This window comes from Triplophysa dalaica, chromosome 11 (genome assembly GCF_015846415.1).
Source record: "Triplophysa dalaica isolate WHDGS20190420 chromosome 11, ASM1584641v1, whole genome shotgun sequence".
Taxonomy (NCBI): Eukaryota; Metazoa; Chordata; class Actinopteri; order Cypriniformes; family Nemacheilidae; genus Triplophysa; species Triplophysa dalaica.
In genome coordinates, this window is record NC_079552.1 from 19,035,907 (window position 1) to 19,052,461 (window position 16,555).

The 16,555-nt window shown below is 39.4% G+C and overlaps 1 protein-coding gene across 3 annotated transcripts in view; it reads right to left on the bottom strand.

Moving 5' to 3' along the window:
• arfgef3 (ARFGEF family member 3) overlaps nucleotides 1-16,555 on the bottom strand; it is a 141,492-nt gene that overhangs the window by 64,747 nt on the left and 60,190 nt on the right. For all 3 annotated transcript variants that reach the window (XM_056760656.1, XM_056760657.1, XM_056760655.1), the window contains exons 27-28: nucleotides 7,117-7,245; nucleotides 6,746-6,922 (exon numbers count right to left, since the gene is read on the bottom strand). In XM_056760656.1, coding sequence (XP_056616634.1) covers nucleotides 6,746-6,922; nucleotides 7,117-7,245 — 306 coding nt within the window. The remainder of the gene's footprint in view (nucleotides 1-6,745; nucleotides 6,923-7,116; nucleotides 7,246-16,555) is intronic.

A 16,555-nucleotide genomic window follows, 5' to 3' on the forward strand; every position in this document is an offset into this window, starting at 1 on the left:
CTGGTCTTCACCTACAGAGGTCGCCAGTACTCATACCATAGACTCCCCCAAGGGTTTATTTTGTCACCAGGAATATTTAACCAAGTGCTGAAGGAACAATTGCAAAATTGTGTTCTTCCCCAAAACTGCTAGTTAATAATGTATGTTGATGATTTACTGTTAGCAGCAACAACAAACGAAGAATGTTTGCAGGCTACCAAACTAGTACTGAGGCAGCTACATATTTCTGGTTTCAAAGTCAGCAAAGAAAAACTGCAAGTCAGCAGACCATCAGTTACATTTTTGCAAAGAATGAATCTCACTCTAAAACTGAAATTGGCTAAAATCTGTGCACAGACAAAATTGACCTGGTTATCTGCACTCCCTCTAGCATTAATGTCTGTACGTTCTTCTGTTAACAGGATTTCTGGCTTTACACCATTTTAATTACTTACAGGTCGATCTTTTCCTGGACCAACCACTCCTCTGCGACCGGATATCATTAAGCCTCTGTCACATTGTGCCTATTTCGACAAACTAACTGCTCTGATCCAACACTTCTCCCAGCAGGTCACACCGAAGACTGAACCAGAACCTGTTCCACCACCCACTGAGTGGGTGCGACTGAAGACCTTCCGCAGGAAGTGGAACGAGCCCAGGTGGTCTAAACCACTGCGTGTCATCTCACGAACATCCCCTTGTGTCCGCCTCCAAGGAAAAGGCGAAACCTGGTATCATTTGTCTTCTTGTGTAGCGTGTGATTCACCAAGCAGGTGAAGTACAAGGCAGTTCAGAAAAAGGAAAACTTTTGCAGTTTCCCCTATAAATAGTCCTCATGTTTCATTGTCCTGTGCTTGTTCGTTTTGTATGGTGCCTCAGTCTTGTCCTGCCTCACCTGTATGCGGTATTTGGACTTTGCCTTGTCTGTTTAGTGTGACGTTGTGTCAAGCATTGTTTTAGTTGTCTATATAATATTATTTAGCCCTGTTCTTGTTTTCCCCTCGTGGATGTTTGTTTTGATCCTGATTTTGTTCATAAATAAATCTGTTAAACCCCTTCACCTGTACTAGCCTGCACTTGGGTTCTGCTCCTTGTTAACTCATGACAGAAAGCAGTGAGGGCCTGTGTGCGATATTGGTTTGCTTGCAACAGGAAATGTGTGGGGGAGGTATGTGGAATGTTGTTTTTTCAGGAATGTTTTGCAGGAACCAAATGGACAAAGCAGAAGTTGATGATTGGTGGAAACAAGGGAGACGCTCGGCCCCTGCAGAAGAGCGATCGTCGAGACATACCATATATATTGTGTGACTATGGACTGTGGGGTGCTGTATTTTTGGTTATCTGGTTAATAGACCTCATTTTATTGGAAATCGTCTCCCTTCAATTTTTGAATATGCAGGACGCCTACAAAGTCCAACACATGTGAGTGACCCACGCACAAATTTGCAGGTCGCACATGCGCGAGTACTTGTAAAAACAATGCTTGTGCTCTCTTGAAAACTTTAGTCGCAATCTTTTAGCCCTGGGGCCTGTACCGTGAATGTTGCGGAACAAACTCAGGGTTACGGGATTAGTATTGAGTTGACAAAACCAAACCGACGTGATCAGCTTTGTTGGAACCATGAAGCAGGTCATGAAGTTTCTTTGTCAACTCAAGCTTTGATCCTGTAGCTAACATTAGTTTGTGCGCGCATGCACATGAACGAGTGACGTCAGCATTGCAAAACCAATCGCTTTCACCTGGATAGAGGCCTTTCTGTATGTTTTTTTTTAGGAAATAATGAGGAAATATAAGTAACACAAAATGTATTTCAGTAATACTGTTTCTGCTGTCTACACGAGAGAAGTGTTTCACAAGCACCGCTGATTGAGTTAACGGCATGTTAAACGACTAGAACACACATTTACTGTAGTATACTATAGTAAGGTAAATATTACACTTATGTAATATGATTTATGTGTATTATGTGTGCAGTGGATGAAAATATCCTGCCTTATTTTAGTTATCATTTAGTTTACCTTTATTAATGAGGATGAAGCACACGATGAAGTGAAACTATCAGTGCGCTCTGACAGAGTTAAAGTGGTCAATATACTGTAGGCTTTATTCAATATGGTATACATGTGAATGTGAGGATTATATTTTATGTTACTGGTGTCTCATGTAGTACCTGAGACCGATCAGACACGCAATAACTAATTCAATTTCTTAAATATTACAACAACACCCCTCACCCCGCCAGCAAGCTAGTCGCTTGGGGTTCTACCCCCAATCTGCAATTTACACCAAGGCAGGACCAGATCTCTGGTGACCATAGCAACTCACACCAAACCATAAAGATAAGAGTATTTTACGACCGAATGGAATGTCGGGAGATGAACTCTCTTTACTCACTTTGGGGACAGACATACAATTCTAAATATATTCATTTATAACATTTCCATGTATTGATCTTCTTGTTGTTATGTCTGTTTTAAACATTAATCCAAAGTATCCATGAATGTGTGTTTAACTACTGGAATTATTAGATTTTTTGTAACTCATTTAACCAAGATGATATTTAGATCATGTTTGGTGTCTCTGAGCTACCTTTGTGATGTCCTTAATGTTGATATTTGTTGTGTTTTGGTAACTCTTTTCATATTAGTTTTATCCCACTCTTAGAAGTCTTCTTAGTGAACATCCAATCAGCTTTCACATGCAAAACACCATCTGAAAGACAAAGACAATTAACTTTCCCTCCAAAATTGCCATCTCCTGATTGGATCAGTCACGTCTGTAGGATGTGACATCCTTACAGTTTAAAAGAGACCACGAGAAGAGTCTTAAGGGGTTTTAAGGAGTTGTTCTTCAGGTTCTCAGTTTGTGGGGGTTTGTTTTTCTCCTCTCTCTTCTTGTGTTTTGCATCTCCAAAGGATGGACTAGAAGAAGACTTCACCTTTGACCCATAAGTTATTCCCAGGCTGCGGCTTCGTCTTTCCAGATACAGATCCTCTGCATAAAACTGGTTCTCTCTGATCACTTCCAGCCAAGATCAATTGGAGCCTCAACAAACTGCATCAGGACACTTTCTTTCTTTTGATGGGCAAGACATGGAAGTATCAAACTACGTCTTATTAATGGATGCATAGGGCATCATTAATCCTTTTAACAAAGGTGCTTTACAAGGAGAAACCGATGTTTAGTCCAGGCCATTGATCTTCTGAATATCATATACATATACTCTATCTAGTTCCGCGCCACTTCAGAATTGTCCAGAATTCCCTCTTATATAACAAAATGTTGGGTTAAAATTGTGATTTTAATTCATCCCTCCATTAAAACGTTAAAATTCTTTGTTAAGTTTTATGTGTAACAAAAAGAATTACTGAAATTCAAATAACATTTATTTTCAAATTGAACCCAGCATCCAGATATGTAACGAATCATGAGCTTAGTGTATCGTTACACCCCTACTTATTTGTGTTTGGTAATTATTGGTTTATCAAAGGTGATTAGAAAGTTGAATTGCACCAAAGTGTATCCGTTGAAACCACCTTAAAATTATCTTGTGAATAATTATCATGTATTTTGTTAGTTCTGTTAGTGAAAAAACATTTAAACAATATATAATATTGTGAAGGGCAAATGTACATATAAAACACAAATGTAAATAAACTGCTGAAATTAAATTCTATGAATTAAAAACATGCAAAATATAAAACACAGTAAATTTAAGAACAACGCAAAGGTCAATGTTAATGTTACATTAGCTTCACAATAATTTACAACATGATTAATTGTACAGGGAAAGTTGGCTGTTTTGCGGGCTGTGTGTAGTATTCTGTCCAGTGGGCTGAGTACTTCTAAATCTGGGCATAACCAGTAAGCTATCCGGGAATTTCTCGCCTTCTCTTTTAGGACTACTGACGATTTTGACATACTACTCTGTTCAAGTACTGTGTTCTTCTACTACATAGTAGGTACAGTAGGTCCTCAACCGAATGAGCCGTCCGCTGTGATGGTCTCCGTGACGGTACTTCTTTAATGTGTGTTGACTCTTGTTTACCGCAGTCTATTTACAGATCTTCACTAAGGGCAACTCAACGCGTCAAACTCTTTATCTCAGTCAGCAGACGGGCAAGAGTAAAGACGTTTAGGCCTAATAGACAAGCGCTGTCTTCAATATCAAAGTTACAAGAACTTAAATCAACAGGCACTCATCCATCCATCCATCCATTTTCTACCGCTTATCCGAACTACCTCGGGTCACGGGGAGCCTGCGCCTATCTCAGGAGTCATCGGGCTTCAAGGCAGGATACACCCTGGATGGAGTGCCAACCCATCGCAGGGCACACACACTCACTCATTCACTCACGCACTCACACCCTACGGACAATTTTTCCAGAGATGCCAATCAACCTACCATGCATGTCTTTTTGGACCAGGGGAGGAAACCGGAGTACCCGGAGGAAACCCCCGAGGCACGGGGAGAACATGCAAACTCCACACACACAAGTCGGAAGCGGGAAACGAACCCCCAACCCTGGAGGTGTGAGGCGAACGTGCTAACCACTAAGCCACCGTGCCCCCCTACAGGCACTCATAATTATATTTAATAATAGTCATAAATACATAATTCAATTTAACAACGGTTTACATTTTAAATTTGTTCTATGCATTCAATCAATGCTTTATTCGGTTTGAATCATTTTTAATATTTAAGGAGTGTTTTCATTTAATGCTGGGTTGCATGCACAGCTTTAATGTTTGTATTTGCTCGGCCTTTTGTGTGAGCAGAAATACTGCTCACACAACCTCCATCAACCCCCACCTCCTACTGTGGGAAGAGATCACCATATAACACTTCAGCGTAAACTCAAAAGTGGTGTCTATTGAGAAGTTGCATATTTAAAAATAGATTGAAATGTAAACAGGGTTTTTTACCTTAATTACTTAATTATTATAAAGTGCTGTATTGATAAATAAGATATTAAAACATTTCGTTGTTTGTCATTAAAACTAGAGGTCATTAAAGTGTTTTAATATGTAACATGTAATAATAAAATAGTTGAATACGTTACGTAAATAAGGAGCATTACGATTATAAAAAGCATATTCTGGCAAAGATGTTTCGTTTTTGTTTGGAGTCAAGTTTCTTATCGGTGTTACGGCATCTAACGTTTATTTGTCACCCTGCAGTTAAGACATTAATTCTAAGCTCTGCTCTTTCAGAAAGCGAGACATTCACACTTCCCTCAGTTCCCATCCCCCGTCAACTGTCAAGAGGAATCTGTTTTTAAAAGCCTGTAGCCTACTGACACGAAGAGAATAAAAACATTTCAATGCATGTCATTTAAACACAGGTCAATAAACTATTTTGTCACACTTTTATTTAATAACGATGAAACGTTTTTTAAACTACCTATATTGGCAAATATTATGTTTTCCGTTCACGTCTTCACACGCCCTCTGTTGTAGGTCATTAATCATGATTTATGTTACATATTCGCCCTACTGCAGTTTACTTTCTCCAGTCCGCGTTTATTTATAATTATAAAAACAATGATATTGTGCCTACTGTTGTCGCTTTGTATCATTTATATCTGATTTAACTGCTTCTCAGAGGATTTATGCCCACTCCAAGCAAGCCTCGAACTGCCAATCGGTCCTCACTGGTTTAGAAGACGGACATGCTAACACGCAGTGATCTTTTTAGGCATATTGTAATAGTTGGTGCAAACAGCCCACTCCTGCATAATCAATTTAATGGTTTTCACTGACTCATGGTAATCTTGGTAAATGATCTTAAAATAAAAAACAATCGTAAACTTTAAAAACGAATATAACATAAAAAGTTCTGCCCGCTGTTGCGCGTTCAAAAAGTGTACTGTTTTACTTGGGGATATGTTAAATGAAGACTGTTTAATGTTGTTATAAAATGTAATGTTGAACTTCATTGCGTTTGCGCTGTGGTGGAAATGAGATTATACTTAAATTAAGATATATTTATTATAAAGCTTTCCTGCAAATAGGGAAGTATTAAACAGTGGTTATGGAACATTTTAAAAACAATCAACCGTACAACAGTTTGCTCGTATAAGGACAGAAAAGACAGTGCATGTTTTTTTTTAATTATAATAGTGTGTTCTTATAACTATCAGGCATATGCAGTTGCTTTAGTCTGTCAGAAAAAAAAATCCTTATATGAACCTCTGTGATCATAACACGTATGTTCTAATGAGTTTTGTTCTAATGATTTAATGATTACTTTAATGTGAACCTGAATTTGGTTAAATTCTCCGCCTATATCGGTTTTTTATATTATAGACGTGATTAACTCTGATAAATGTATTGCCTCCTGTCATGTAATAATGATATTATTCCATTGAATTTCACTGTGTCAAAGTACATGTGGTTAAGTACTAAAGGCGTTAACCCTCCCTTTGCGCCTCCTGGTGGAAATTTCCGAACTAGTTTCACATGTAAATGTTTTTTAACTGCCGCCTTCCCCAACAGCGGCACTCAACACAGAGGTTGAGAGCATTCTGGTTGACTACGTACTGTAAGTGAGCGTATTCGGACGCCAAATTAGTATACGTATGTCCAAATCTCCCAAGAAATGGTCCACCACACAGGTAATTTTGCAGCCAGCTCGAGTTCAGTTGCCTGTTCATACAGCCAATATGTGTGCTATGACCGTAAGCTGCTGTGTGAACACAACATTTCAAGACTCATGCCTGTAATCCTAGCACTGAGTGTGAATGAAGCCAGAGTGAGCTTCACCTGAAAGGATGAAGCTGTGAATATGTTCCACCACCAGCTCACAGGACAGTCCAATGGCATGCTTGAAATTCGCCGCGGCGATGTCCCAGTACGAGTGGTCACCGTGACTTCGCTGTAACCATAGCGACATCACAGGGAGGAGGAGCTGATTGACAGAGAAGATGGCAAAGCCAGGCCCTGCAAAACACAAATCTTTATTTAAATGGTTAAGTAAGTTTAAATTTCATGGGCTAAAGAAATGGGATCATGACAATACACTGTACGAGTGTCTGTAGTAGCCTCATAGTCACAGCTCTTAACACCTCAGAGCATTTTGTGTTTGTTCTTGTATCTAGAACAGTCAAGTGTCATGTGTTAATATGGCATCTGACCTGGTATCTTGGTGACCTCACGCAGAAGTTCAAACAATAGCTGGAGGGTAGGAGGCTGATGCTGACGGGGACAATTCGACACAGCTGCTGTCAGCTGCTCCAGCAGAAGAATCCACACTTGTATCAGACCTGCACATACACAATATGTAGACAGTTTCAAAGAAAAAACATAAACAAACGTTACAATGCAAGCCCGATTTTGAGGCCCAAACTTAACTTCCGGTCATTCTTTTCTGAAACAAGCAAAAGAAATAACAGTGTTGTTAGACAGTGATAAGTAGGCAGTGTGGTTGTAATATTACAAAGTAAAAATACTTAAGTACAATAAATTTTCGGAAGTATCTGTTCTTTACTTGAGTCTTTATATTTCTGCAGCCTTTTACTTTTATTCCACAACATTTCCTGAACAAAATGTATATGTGGAATGGTTCAATAAAAGGAATGAAGGAGGCGGGAACCGCAGACATTTAAATAAAGTTTTATTCAAAATAATAACAAACTACAAAGACAGCCGGCAGCCCCTCACGGCCGACTGCCGGCGAATAAAACAAACTTGCATCCAAACTTTATTTGAGGATAGTAAGAGTGTAAGGACAGTAGTAAACACTTTGGATGTGAGCAACGTTAGCGCACACAGCTCAGTTCCGGTGGAAAATCCCCCGAAGCTGGGAAACTTCGTGACTATGAGACGGCATAGTCGCAGGACAAAACATCACTCAACCGTTCCAATTACGGTCTCGAACCGGTTTGACCCGCTCAGTGACGCACCGACTGAGAAACCTGCTGAAAGTTCCCTAGTTATCGGTGATTCTATTGTTCGGTACGTTTACATAGAAGCACCAGCCACCATAGTCAAATGTTTACCGGGAGCCAGAGCGCCTGACATCAAGTCAAATTTAAATGTGCTGGCTAAGGCTAATCGTAAATTCAATAAGATTGTTATTCACGTTGGCGCAAATGATGTTAGACTCAGTCAATCGGAGATCACCAAAGATATTATTAAAGAGATGTGTGAGCTCGCAAGCAGGATGTCAGACACTGTAATATTCTCTGGCCCCCTCACTGCTAATCGCTGTGATGAGATTTAAAGCAGATTATCATCACTAACAATCACAGACAATGGCTGGTTGTCTAAGTGGTGCCTGCAGAATAATATAGTTTTTATAAATAACTGGAAGAGTTTTGAGGGCAGACCTGACCTGTTGAAACGAGATTATCTCCATCCCTCCTGGGATGGGTCTTCCCTCCTGTCTAGAAATATGGCAAAAGACTTAATAATGCTAAAACTTGACTCTCTAGGGCCCAGGTCAGAGAGCAGACAGAATGGTTTAACCAACTGTTTGCTTGCCGTCTCACGTCTCATGTACATTTTGAATCATTATCTGATATTATGTTTGGTTCACTGCCCTACGGCTGCATTTCAAACTCCTTGTTAAAAATATGGTAGAACAATTACTTCAACTACCAAAGATGCGTTTCTCTATAATCTGCCTTAATTGTCTCAAATCTCTAGCATGAAAAATTATGCTGAAGATCTTGACATTACAGCTTCTCAGGATACACTAGACACAGATGCTACTCTAGATTTAAAGAAGATTAAAATAGGCAGCCCAACAACGTGGTATAATGAACACACCCAGGCTCTAAAGAAAGCGACTCGGAAAATGGAGCGCAACCTTAAGAAAACTAAATTAGAAGCATTTCGTACAGCATGGAAGGATAGTACTCGAAAATACAGGAATGCCATAAAAACGTCCAGATCCGCCTACTTTTCATCGCTAATAGAAGAAAACCAGCACAACCCTAGGTTTCGATTTAAAACAGTGGCTACATTTACAAAAAATAAGTTGTTAGCGACTTTAGATTCTGGATATCAGCATAACAGTGATGAATTTATGAACTACTTCACAAGTAAAATCCAAGATGTTAGAGAAAAAATAATGCAACCAGAGGTAAAACCCCTGAACAAAAAAGTAACTACAGTGCCTTTGGTAGAAATTGCAATTATGTTCTACCGTAGATCACGATGAACTGTCTAACATCATTAGATCATCTAAATCAACAACATGCAAGCAAGACACAATACCTATGCTCCCTTAAATTATAGATCCTCTTCTTAGTATTATTAACTCATCTCTGACATTAGGACATGTGCTTAAAGCATATAAGGTGGCTGTTATAAGGCCCCTTGTCAAAACACCCCAACTCGACCCCTAGAGAACTAGGGAATTACAGGCCTATAACAAATCTACCTTTCATATCTAAAGTTCTGAAAAAAGTAGTCTCAACTCAATTATGCTCCTTCCTCCGAAGGACGAATACAAGTCTGGATTAAGAGAATGTCTCAGTACAGATTCAGTACCACATTCTTTAATAATGTTTGATCAGAGTTCTGCTTTTGCGTCTGACCGAGGTTGTAATTCGTTATCGGTGTTGCTAGACCTTAGTGCTGCATTTGACACCATTGACCACAGCACACTACTACATAGACTCGAAAATAACGTTGACATTAACAGAATATCATTGAAATGGTTTAAGTGTTATTTATCCGACCGTTTTGATTTTGTAGAAATAAACAATGAGGTGTCACGCAAAATGCAAGTCCAGAACGGTGTACCACAGTGCTCAGTCCTAGGGGCTCTGCTTTACGTATTATATATGCTACCTCTAGGAGATATAATAAAGCTACACGGAATTAGCTTTCACTGTTATGCTCATGATACTCAACTTTATATTTCCTCAAAGCCTCATGAAACACAGCAGCTCCATTGAATAATGGAATGCAGAGTCAATATAAAAAACTGGATGAGTAACAATTTCTTATTACTGAACTCGGACAAAACAGAAGTGTTACAAGCAAGAATACTGCTTAACTATTGATGGATGCTCCATAAAACCCTTATCGTCAGCTAAGAACCTTGGCGTTCTATTCGATAATAATCTGTCATTTGAAACCCATGTCGCCAACACATGTAAAATTGCAGTTTTCCATTTTAAGATATCATCTCAACTACGTTATATGCTGTCACTCCCAGATGCAGATAAGTTAATGCATGCATTCATGACATCAAGACTAGATAAACCCTGCAGGCTTATTACAAAAACTCTAACTGGTCCAAAACGCGGCAGCTCGAATTCTTACACGTACAAAAAAGTATGAGCATATTAGCCTGGTTCTGTCAACCTTGCACTGGTTACCTATAAAGCATCGCATTAACTTAAGATCTTGCTTATCACCTATAAAGCCCTACATGGTTTAGCTCCGCAGTATTTCAGCGAACTTCTATTGTATTAGAGTCATCCACGTGCATTACGCGCTCAGACATCCTGTCAGTTGGTAATACCTCGAATATCAAAATCAAGTGCAGGTGGTAGATCCTTTTCCTATCTAGCGCCTAAATTTTGGAATAGTCTTCCCTTCATTGTCCGGGAGGCAGATACACTCTGTCAGTTTAAATCTAGACTAAAGACACATCTTTTTAATCTTCCATACACTACACTTCCATAATATAAATCCTGTGAGGGTTTAGGCTGCATTAGTTAGATCAACAGACCAGGAACACATCCAACAACAACAACTGATGTACTTGCTGAGAGTAGAGTACTGTTCTGCACTCTTTGATGCAACAAGTCTTCTCTGGACCTAATTATTTCATTAGAAGCGGAGAAAACTTTCAGCTGACAAATTCAAACTAGGAGACAGTTTTATTAAATAGGTGAAAATGCAATTTTCTCTCCCTCTCCCTTATATCCCTCAAATTTACATTGTCGCGTGGTACCAGGCAAGGATGGCCAATGTCACCGCTCCTATTTGGTGTGGCTATTGAGCCACTTGCAGTGGCCATTAGAGAGGATCCCTCTATTGCGGAACTTTGCCACACATAACCACAAAATCTAAATTTACGCGGATGATTATATTAATTTTCTTAGATTCTCCACAACCTATTCCTATTCTAGTTGACTTGATTTCTAGTTTTGGTGACTTCTCAGTTTAAAAAAGAAAATTCTTGAAATCAGAAGCCATACCCTTAAACAATACCCAGGAGTGTATATTGCAACTCAGATTATATTACTATTTTCATGGCAATTTATGTCCATACTGTATATGCTCTGTCTTACACAGTTTGTACGGATAATTTGAATATGTGTCAACCCTGTAAAAAAAATACCTTGTCATAGTTTGTTTCGATCGGTTGTCTAATCATCGTGTGTCTCCCGGTACATATTTGCGGTGCAATGGTGCTGCCGTGCAAGTGTTTACAAACCACAAACAAGTGATCATTTCAACCCTTTGCCCAACAGGGATGGTGATGGCAGGGGTGAACGTGTTCGTAGTGTCCATAGGAGAGCTGTTGCTAGAGGTAGAGGCAGCAGGGGTAGGAGAAACAGGCCTGGAAGTAGCACTAGTTCTTTGGATCCACCGTCGGGGTACATTGTTTTGTGCAGCCAACAACAATTAAATTCAATTCAAGTTTATCTATATAGCGCTTTTCACAATGTGTAATGTTTCAAAGCAGCTTTACAGGGGTAAACAGGAAAAACAGAAAAGTTAAAACACAGCACAGTGCATGGTATTTACACAACGAGTAAGATCATTCTAATAAATAATATCTAATTTCTAATTAAATAAATAAATGAATGAATGCAGTCTCCTGGTGAGCAGGCCAACACTGCCCTGCTGTGGCGAGGAACCCAAACTCCAATGATTGATTAATGGAGAAAAAAACCTCGGGAGAAACAACGATCAACCGGGAGGGCCAGATTCCCTCTGACGTGTCATAGCTGCACTCAAACTGCTGAAATCAACACAACAGTTCGTAATCTTTGCTACTTTTGCCATGGTATTGGAAGTTCACACATGTGAAAACAACAATGGCGGCGGCGCGATGGGTGGACACATTCAGAACAAGGGGCAGAAATATTATAATAAGAACGCCTACTTATGTCAATAAGAGCGCCTTTTCGGAAGTGCTCGTTTTCTCAAAGGCATGCAGAGATAGGCTCACATAAAAAAAGTTAATGATTTGTCTTTTTTCACATCTTCTGAGTTAACAGGTGCACAAGAGACCAGATTTTAGCATTTAAACATGGAAAAAGTCATTTTCATGAAATGTCCCCTTTAAGGATGGACTAGAAGAAGACATCAACCGGTTCTCTCTGATCGCTTCCAGCCAAGATCAACTTGAGCCTCAACAAACTGCATCAGTACACTTTCATGTCTTTCCTATCAAAAGAAAGAAAGTATCATACTTAGCCGTGTCTAATGAACCCTTTAATAAGACTAAAACAAATATTATTGTTTGTTTTAAATGTAATGCAATGTGTATACACGATTTATGGTTAAAAAGCGCTGTATTTTCCACATACCGTGCATGTTTGTATCTCCTCTTTACCCCGCCACTCTGAAACGCACAGATTTTTTACAAAGCTCATTGCTCTGAAGAGCGAGTTGTGCTATGATTGGTTAATAACCAGTTAACCAGTGCCTAGTGATTGGTGGAATACTACAAGCGAGCGACGGAAATGTAATGCTTCTTAACATATTTGGAACATCAGGTTCCAAAGCAATTGTACTGACCAGTACACTCACCTTATTTGCATATACATTTGGGCGGACTTAGTCAAATCATACCAAGAACGGACGTAGATTTGTGGGGGTGCAGTTATAAAAGGTGTTTCAGGCAGGTCTGGGATAGTATACGCTTTTAGATAGAATGCATCTTTTTTTCTGACACTTACATTTTTGCAATTATACGTGTCTAATAAATGCATGGGCAACTTATAACACACTGAAGACACAAAAAACTTATTCGTGCCATATGACCCCTTTAATGGATGCATAGTGCATCATTTATCCTTTTTATTTACTTTACAAGAAACTGATAGTTAATGTTCAGGCTGTTGATCTGCTGAATATCAAATACTGCTATAAATCCATGCTCTGTTCTTCTCTCTGCTTCAACTTCAACCTTCTTCCAATGCTAAACTGTATGTGTGTGTGTGTGTGTGTATATATATGTTAGATTAGTATGTGTCTAGTCTAGGTTAATAAAGCCCTGTTTTAAATCACATGTGAAGTTGTTGGTAGTTCATGCTCATATTCCAGAGTCCCTTATCATACTGATTCTTGTACCTGTTTGTAAAGTGAATTCCCCAAATCATGAATTTGTTCCAGATAATTATAATTGATCACAATCCCTGATATGTGTTTCCCTTACAGAGGGTGGTGGAGAACATTTTAGTTATTATTGTGATCAAAAGTCATGATAAATCTTACAAATTTGGTGGAGAATATTTTTTAAATAATAATGTTTATCGTTGAATCCCTACATTAAAGAAAGGGTTCTTAGCTTTGTATGCTGTGATAGACTTACTGAGAGCAGTTTTATTGCACTTATGCCTGGTTGGCATTGTGTGCTTCTGTTGTATACCTCATTTGTCTCTTTGGATAAAAGCATCTGCTAAATGACTAAATGTAAATTTGGGTTACACTTAATTTTACAGTGGCCTTGTTATAGTGTAATTATACATTTAAGTACTGAGTAATGAAAATTAACTACATTTAACTAACACTAATCCTTACCCTAACCCTATAGTAAGAACATGTAATAATGCAAAATTTATAGTAAATACATGTAACTTGTGTAACAAGGGCACCGTAAAATAAAGTGTTACCTAAATGTCAAGTATTTATCAATGTATTAATATTTAATGCATCAATTATTAAAAAAATATTCCATTCCATTCCATTTTCTACCGCTTATCCGAACTACCTCGGGTATTAAAAAAATATATATAATATAATTATTTTATATTTTGTTTCTAGGATGTACGGTTCAAAAGTTATAGGCAAAAATGTGTATAGGAATTTGGACTGTTGGTAGCACTATGGAGTTTTGTCTAGACAATATTTGCCATGGCAACAGGTCAGACTATCCTCTATGTGTGCCAAATTTCACAACTTTCCCAAGGCAGTTCTTTGGGCTGCCATAGACTTCATTGGTAGAAGAAGGAGCAGAATAATACATACACTAACAGATTCAATAAGTGTCTATGTCACTGCAGGGCTTGACCCCTAACAATAAGAAAGGGAACGGATACAATAGGTGTCTACACCACCTTGTAGCTTGACCCCTTATAAGAAAACTAATGATTTCAATAGGGGTCTCCGCCTCTGGGCTTGACCCCTCAAGATACCCTAAGGCAGGGCTATTCAACTGAATTTCTGAAAGGCCAGATCTTGAAGAAGATCTGTTTCACTGTCATCATGTGACTCTCGTTGCTCTTTGCTGCGGGCTGCAAATCACCTTATAAACAAATATAAGGATGCTGCAAGATTGCGCTGTATAGAGCAGATGCGACTTACTTTTTAAGCTTGCGTAAGTATAGAGAAGACAAGTCTGACTTTATAGTTGCACAGTAAAGTACTTTTAGAGAAGAGTCGTGTGCCTGAGTTTTTAATCGGCTCTGCCCGCGCTGTACAGAGCAGACCCGCATGACTTTGTAACTGCGACGCACTGACTTAATCACCCCTACTGGTCTGCCATTCCAACTGTGTGCGTCATTCAAACCGGTGTACCAGTTCACTAGTCTTAACATTAAGTGCCCTATTATAACAATCTTAACGCATGGTCTAAAGTGCTAAAGAGCAGGTGCAGATGTCCGAAACCCACTTTTGCTAATTTAACGACAGGAAAACAGTCGGCGCACCCGGGCGCATGGTCTTAACAGGTTGTCCCAATTCTCTTAGTGAATCATGTTGTGTTTTGGCCAAAACGTGCAGTAAACCAAACAGAGTCTCATCTCCCATTCCCTTTAAGAGCCAGTTGCATTTGCGCCATGGCGGATTTGCTATTTACACGGTAGAATTTGCAAGAGCAAAGACCGGACGCTTCTCCAGAGAGGAAACCCATCTGCTTGGTTGAGCAAGGTTAAGGTGCACGAGTAGACCATCTACAGGACAAGCAAGATTTTAAGCCTTAACCTTAAGGGCCGAGCAGATGGAAAATGCTAACGTTTACCTGCTAGCAGTGCAATCATACAAACCCTCCCTCTCGCGAATCTCCATCCAAAGCCACGCCTCCTCCAAAACACGTGAGCACGCACACAGACCTGAAGCTGTTGGATCGGTTCCAGTGAAGTCATGTCACATTCACCGGTGAGAAAACATAACAGTACAAAGTGAATTACATTACAACAATAACGAACATCTCCAGGTACCTGCTCTCCGTCTGCCATTATCCCGCTGCCTGCACATCGCACATGAGCGCACTGATGACGTATGATGTCTGCGTGTATGTTTTGCAGGGATGCAAAATATGCTGACTGAAAATGTACATATGACATATCATTGACCTCGGATCGAGGGCAATAATTGGTCCAACGTTTTTTGACCCTATGTCTTTCACAGAAGATATATATTTATAAAAATACCAATGTTTCGCTTAACTTATTGATTGCTATCAGGATGTTAATAGACTTCCAACCAGTATGACAAAAAAAGTTTCTGGGAAAAATCGAAGGTCATTTAACCCCTACATATAAAGTCGACTATTATGTGATAAAAGTCGCGTTGATGTCGACTAGTCGATGACGTCATTAATGTACATTTATTACATTTTACATTTATTTTTATATTTGGCATGTTTGTGTGCTGCTGCGCGTCCCTCTGTTTGTAATAAGCAAATGTATGCTGTGCACCCCATTATTATGAATGTATCTTTACTACGTGAGCACGCTGAAAAATGACTACTTACAATATCAGGAATCACAATTCCGTGCAACATCTCAGTATTCAGGAACACCTGATTCCTTTGTCGTAGTGAAGCCGTAATTGCCGTAGAGTCCATCTGCTTGTAATTTCAGCAAATTATTGTGTGTTTAAGTCCCGTTTTTTTGTTTCTCCTATTCTCCTCAGCCATTTTGCAGGGTGTTTTGCCACCCAGGTGCCACTGGAGTGCTGGTCTAGAAAGAGGTGTGTTCAGGCGTGTAAGGCTGGTGCCAAGGTGTCCGCACAAAAAGGGCACCATATCCCGGGAAACACAGAACTTCATCCAATACAATGAACTCCCCGCAGAGTTTGCATCTCCATCTCAGACAGCTTATAACAATGAATGATGATGATTACCAACTCACACCTTTACATCTGTTCTCTTCCCCCCCTCTCCTCTCTCTCCAACTGAACTAAGAGCAATTCAAAGCTCACCCATGAACTGGATTTGACAAATACCATATCTTATAAGAACAAAGAATCTTCATATGCATATTTGGTATCATTTGAAATGTCTCAGTGCGATTGGTACAATGGTCTCATATCCACAGCAGTAGAGCAGATCATAACATAGGTTTGAGGCTTTAAGATATTCTGCTCACTGTTGAGGTTGTGTCTTCATGCAAATGCCCATTTGTGGCCTGATCAGATCCAGGACAGAGTCCTTTA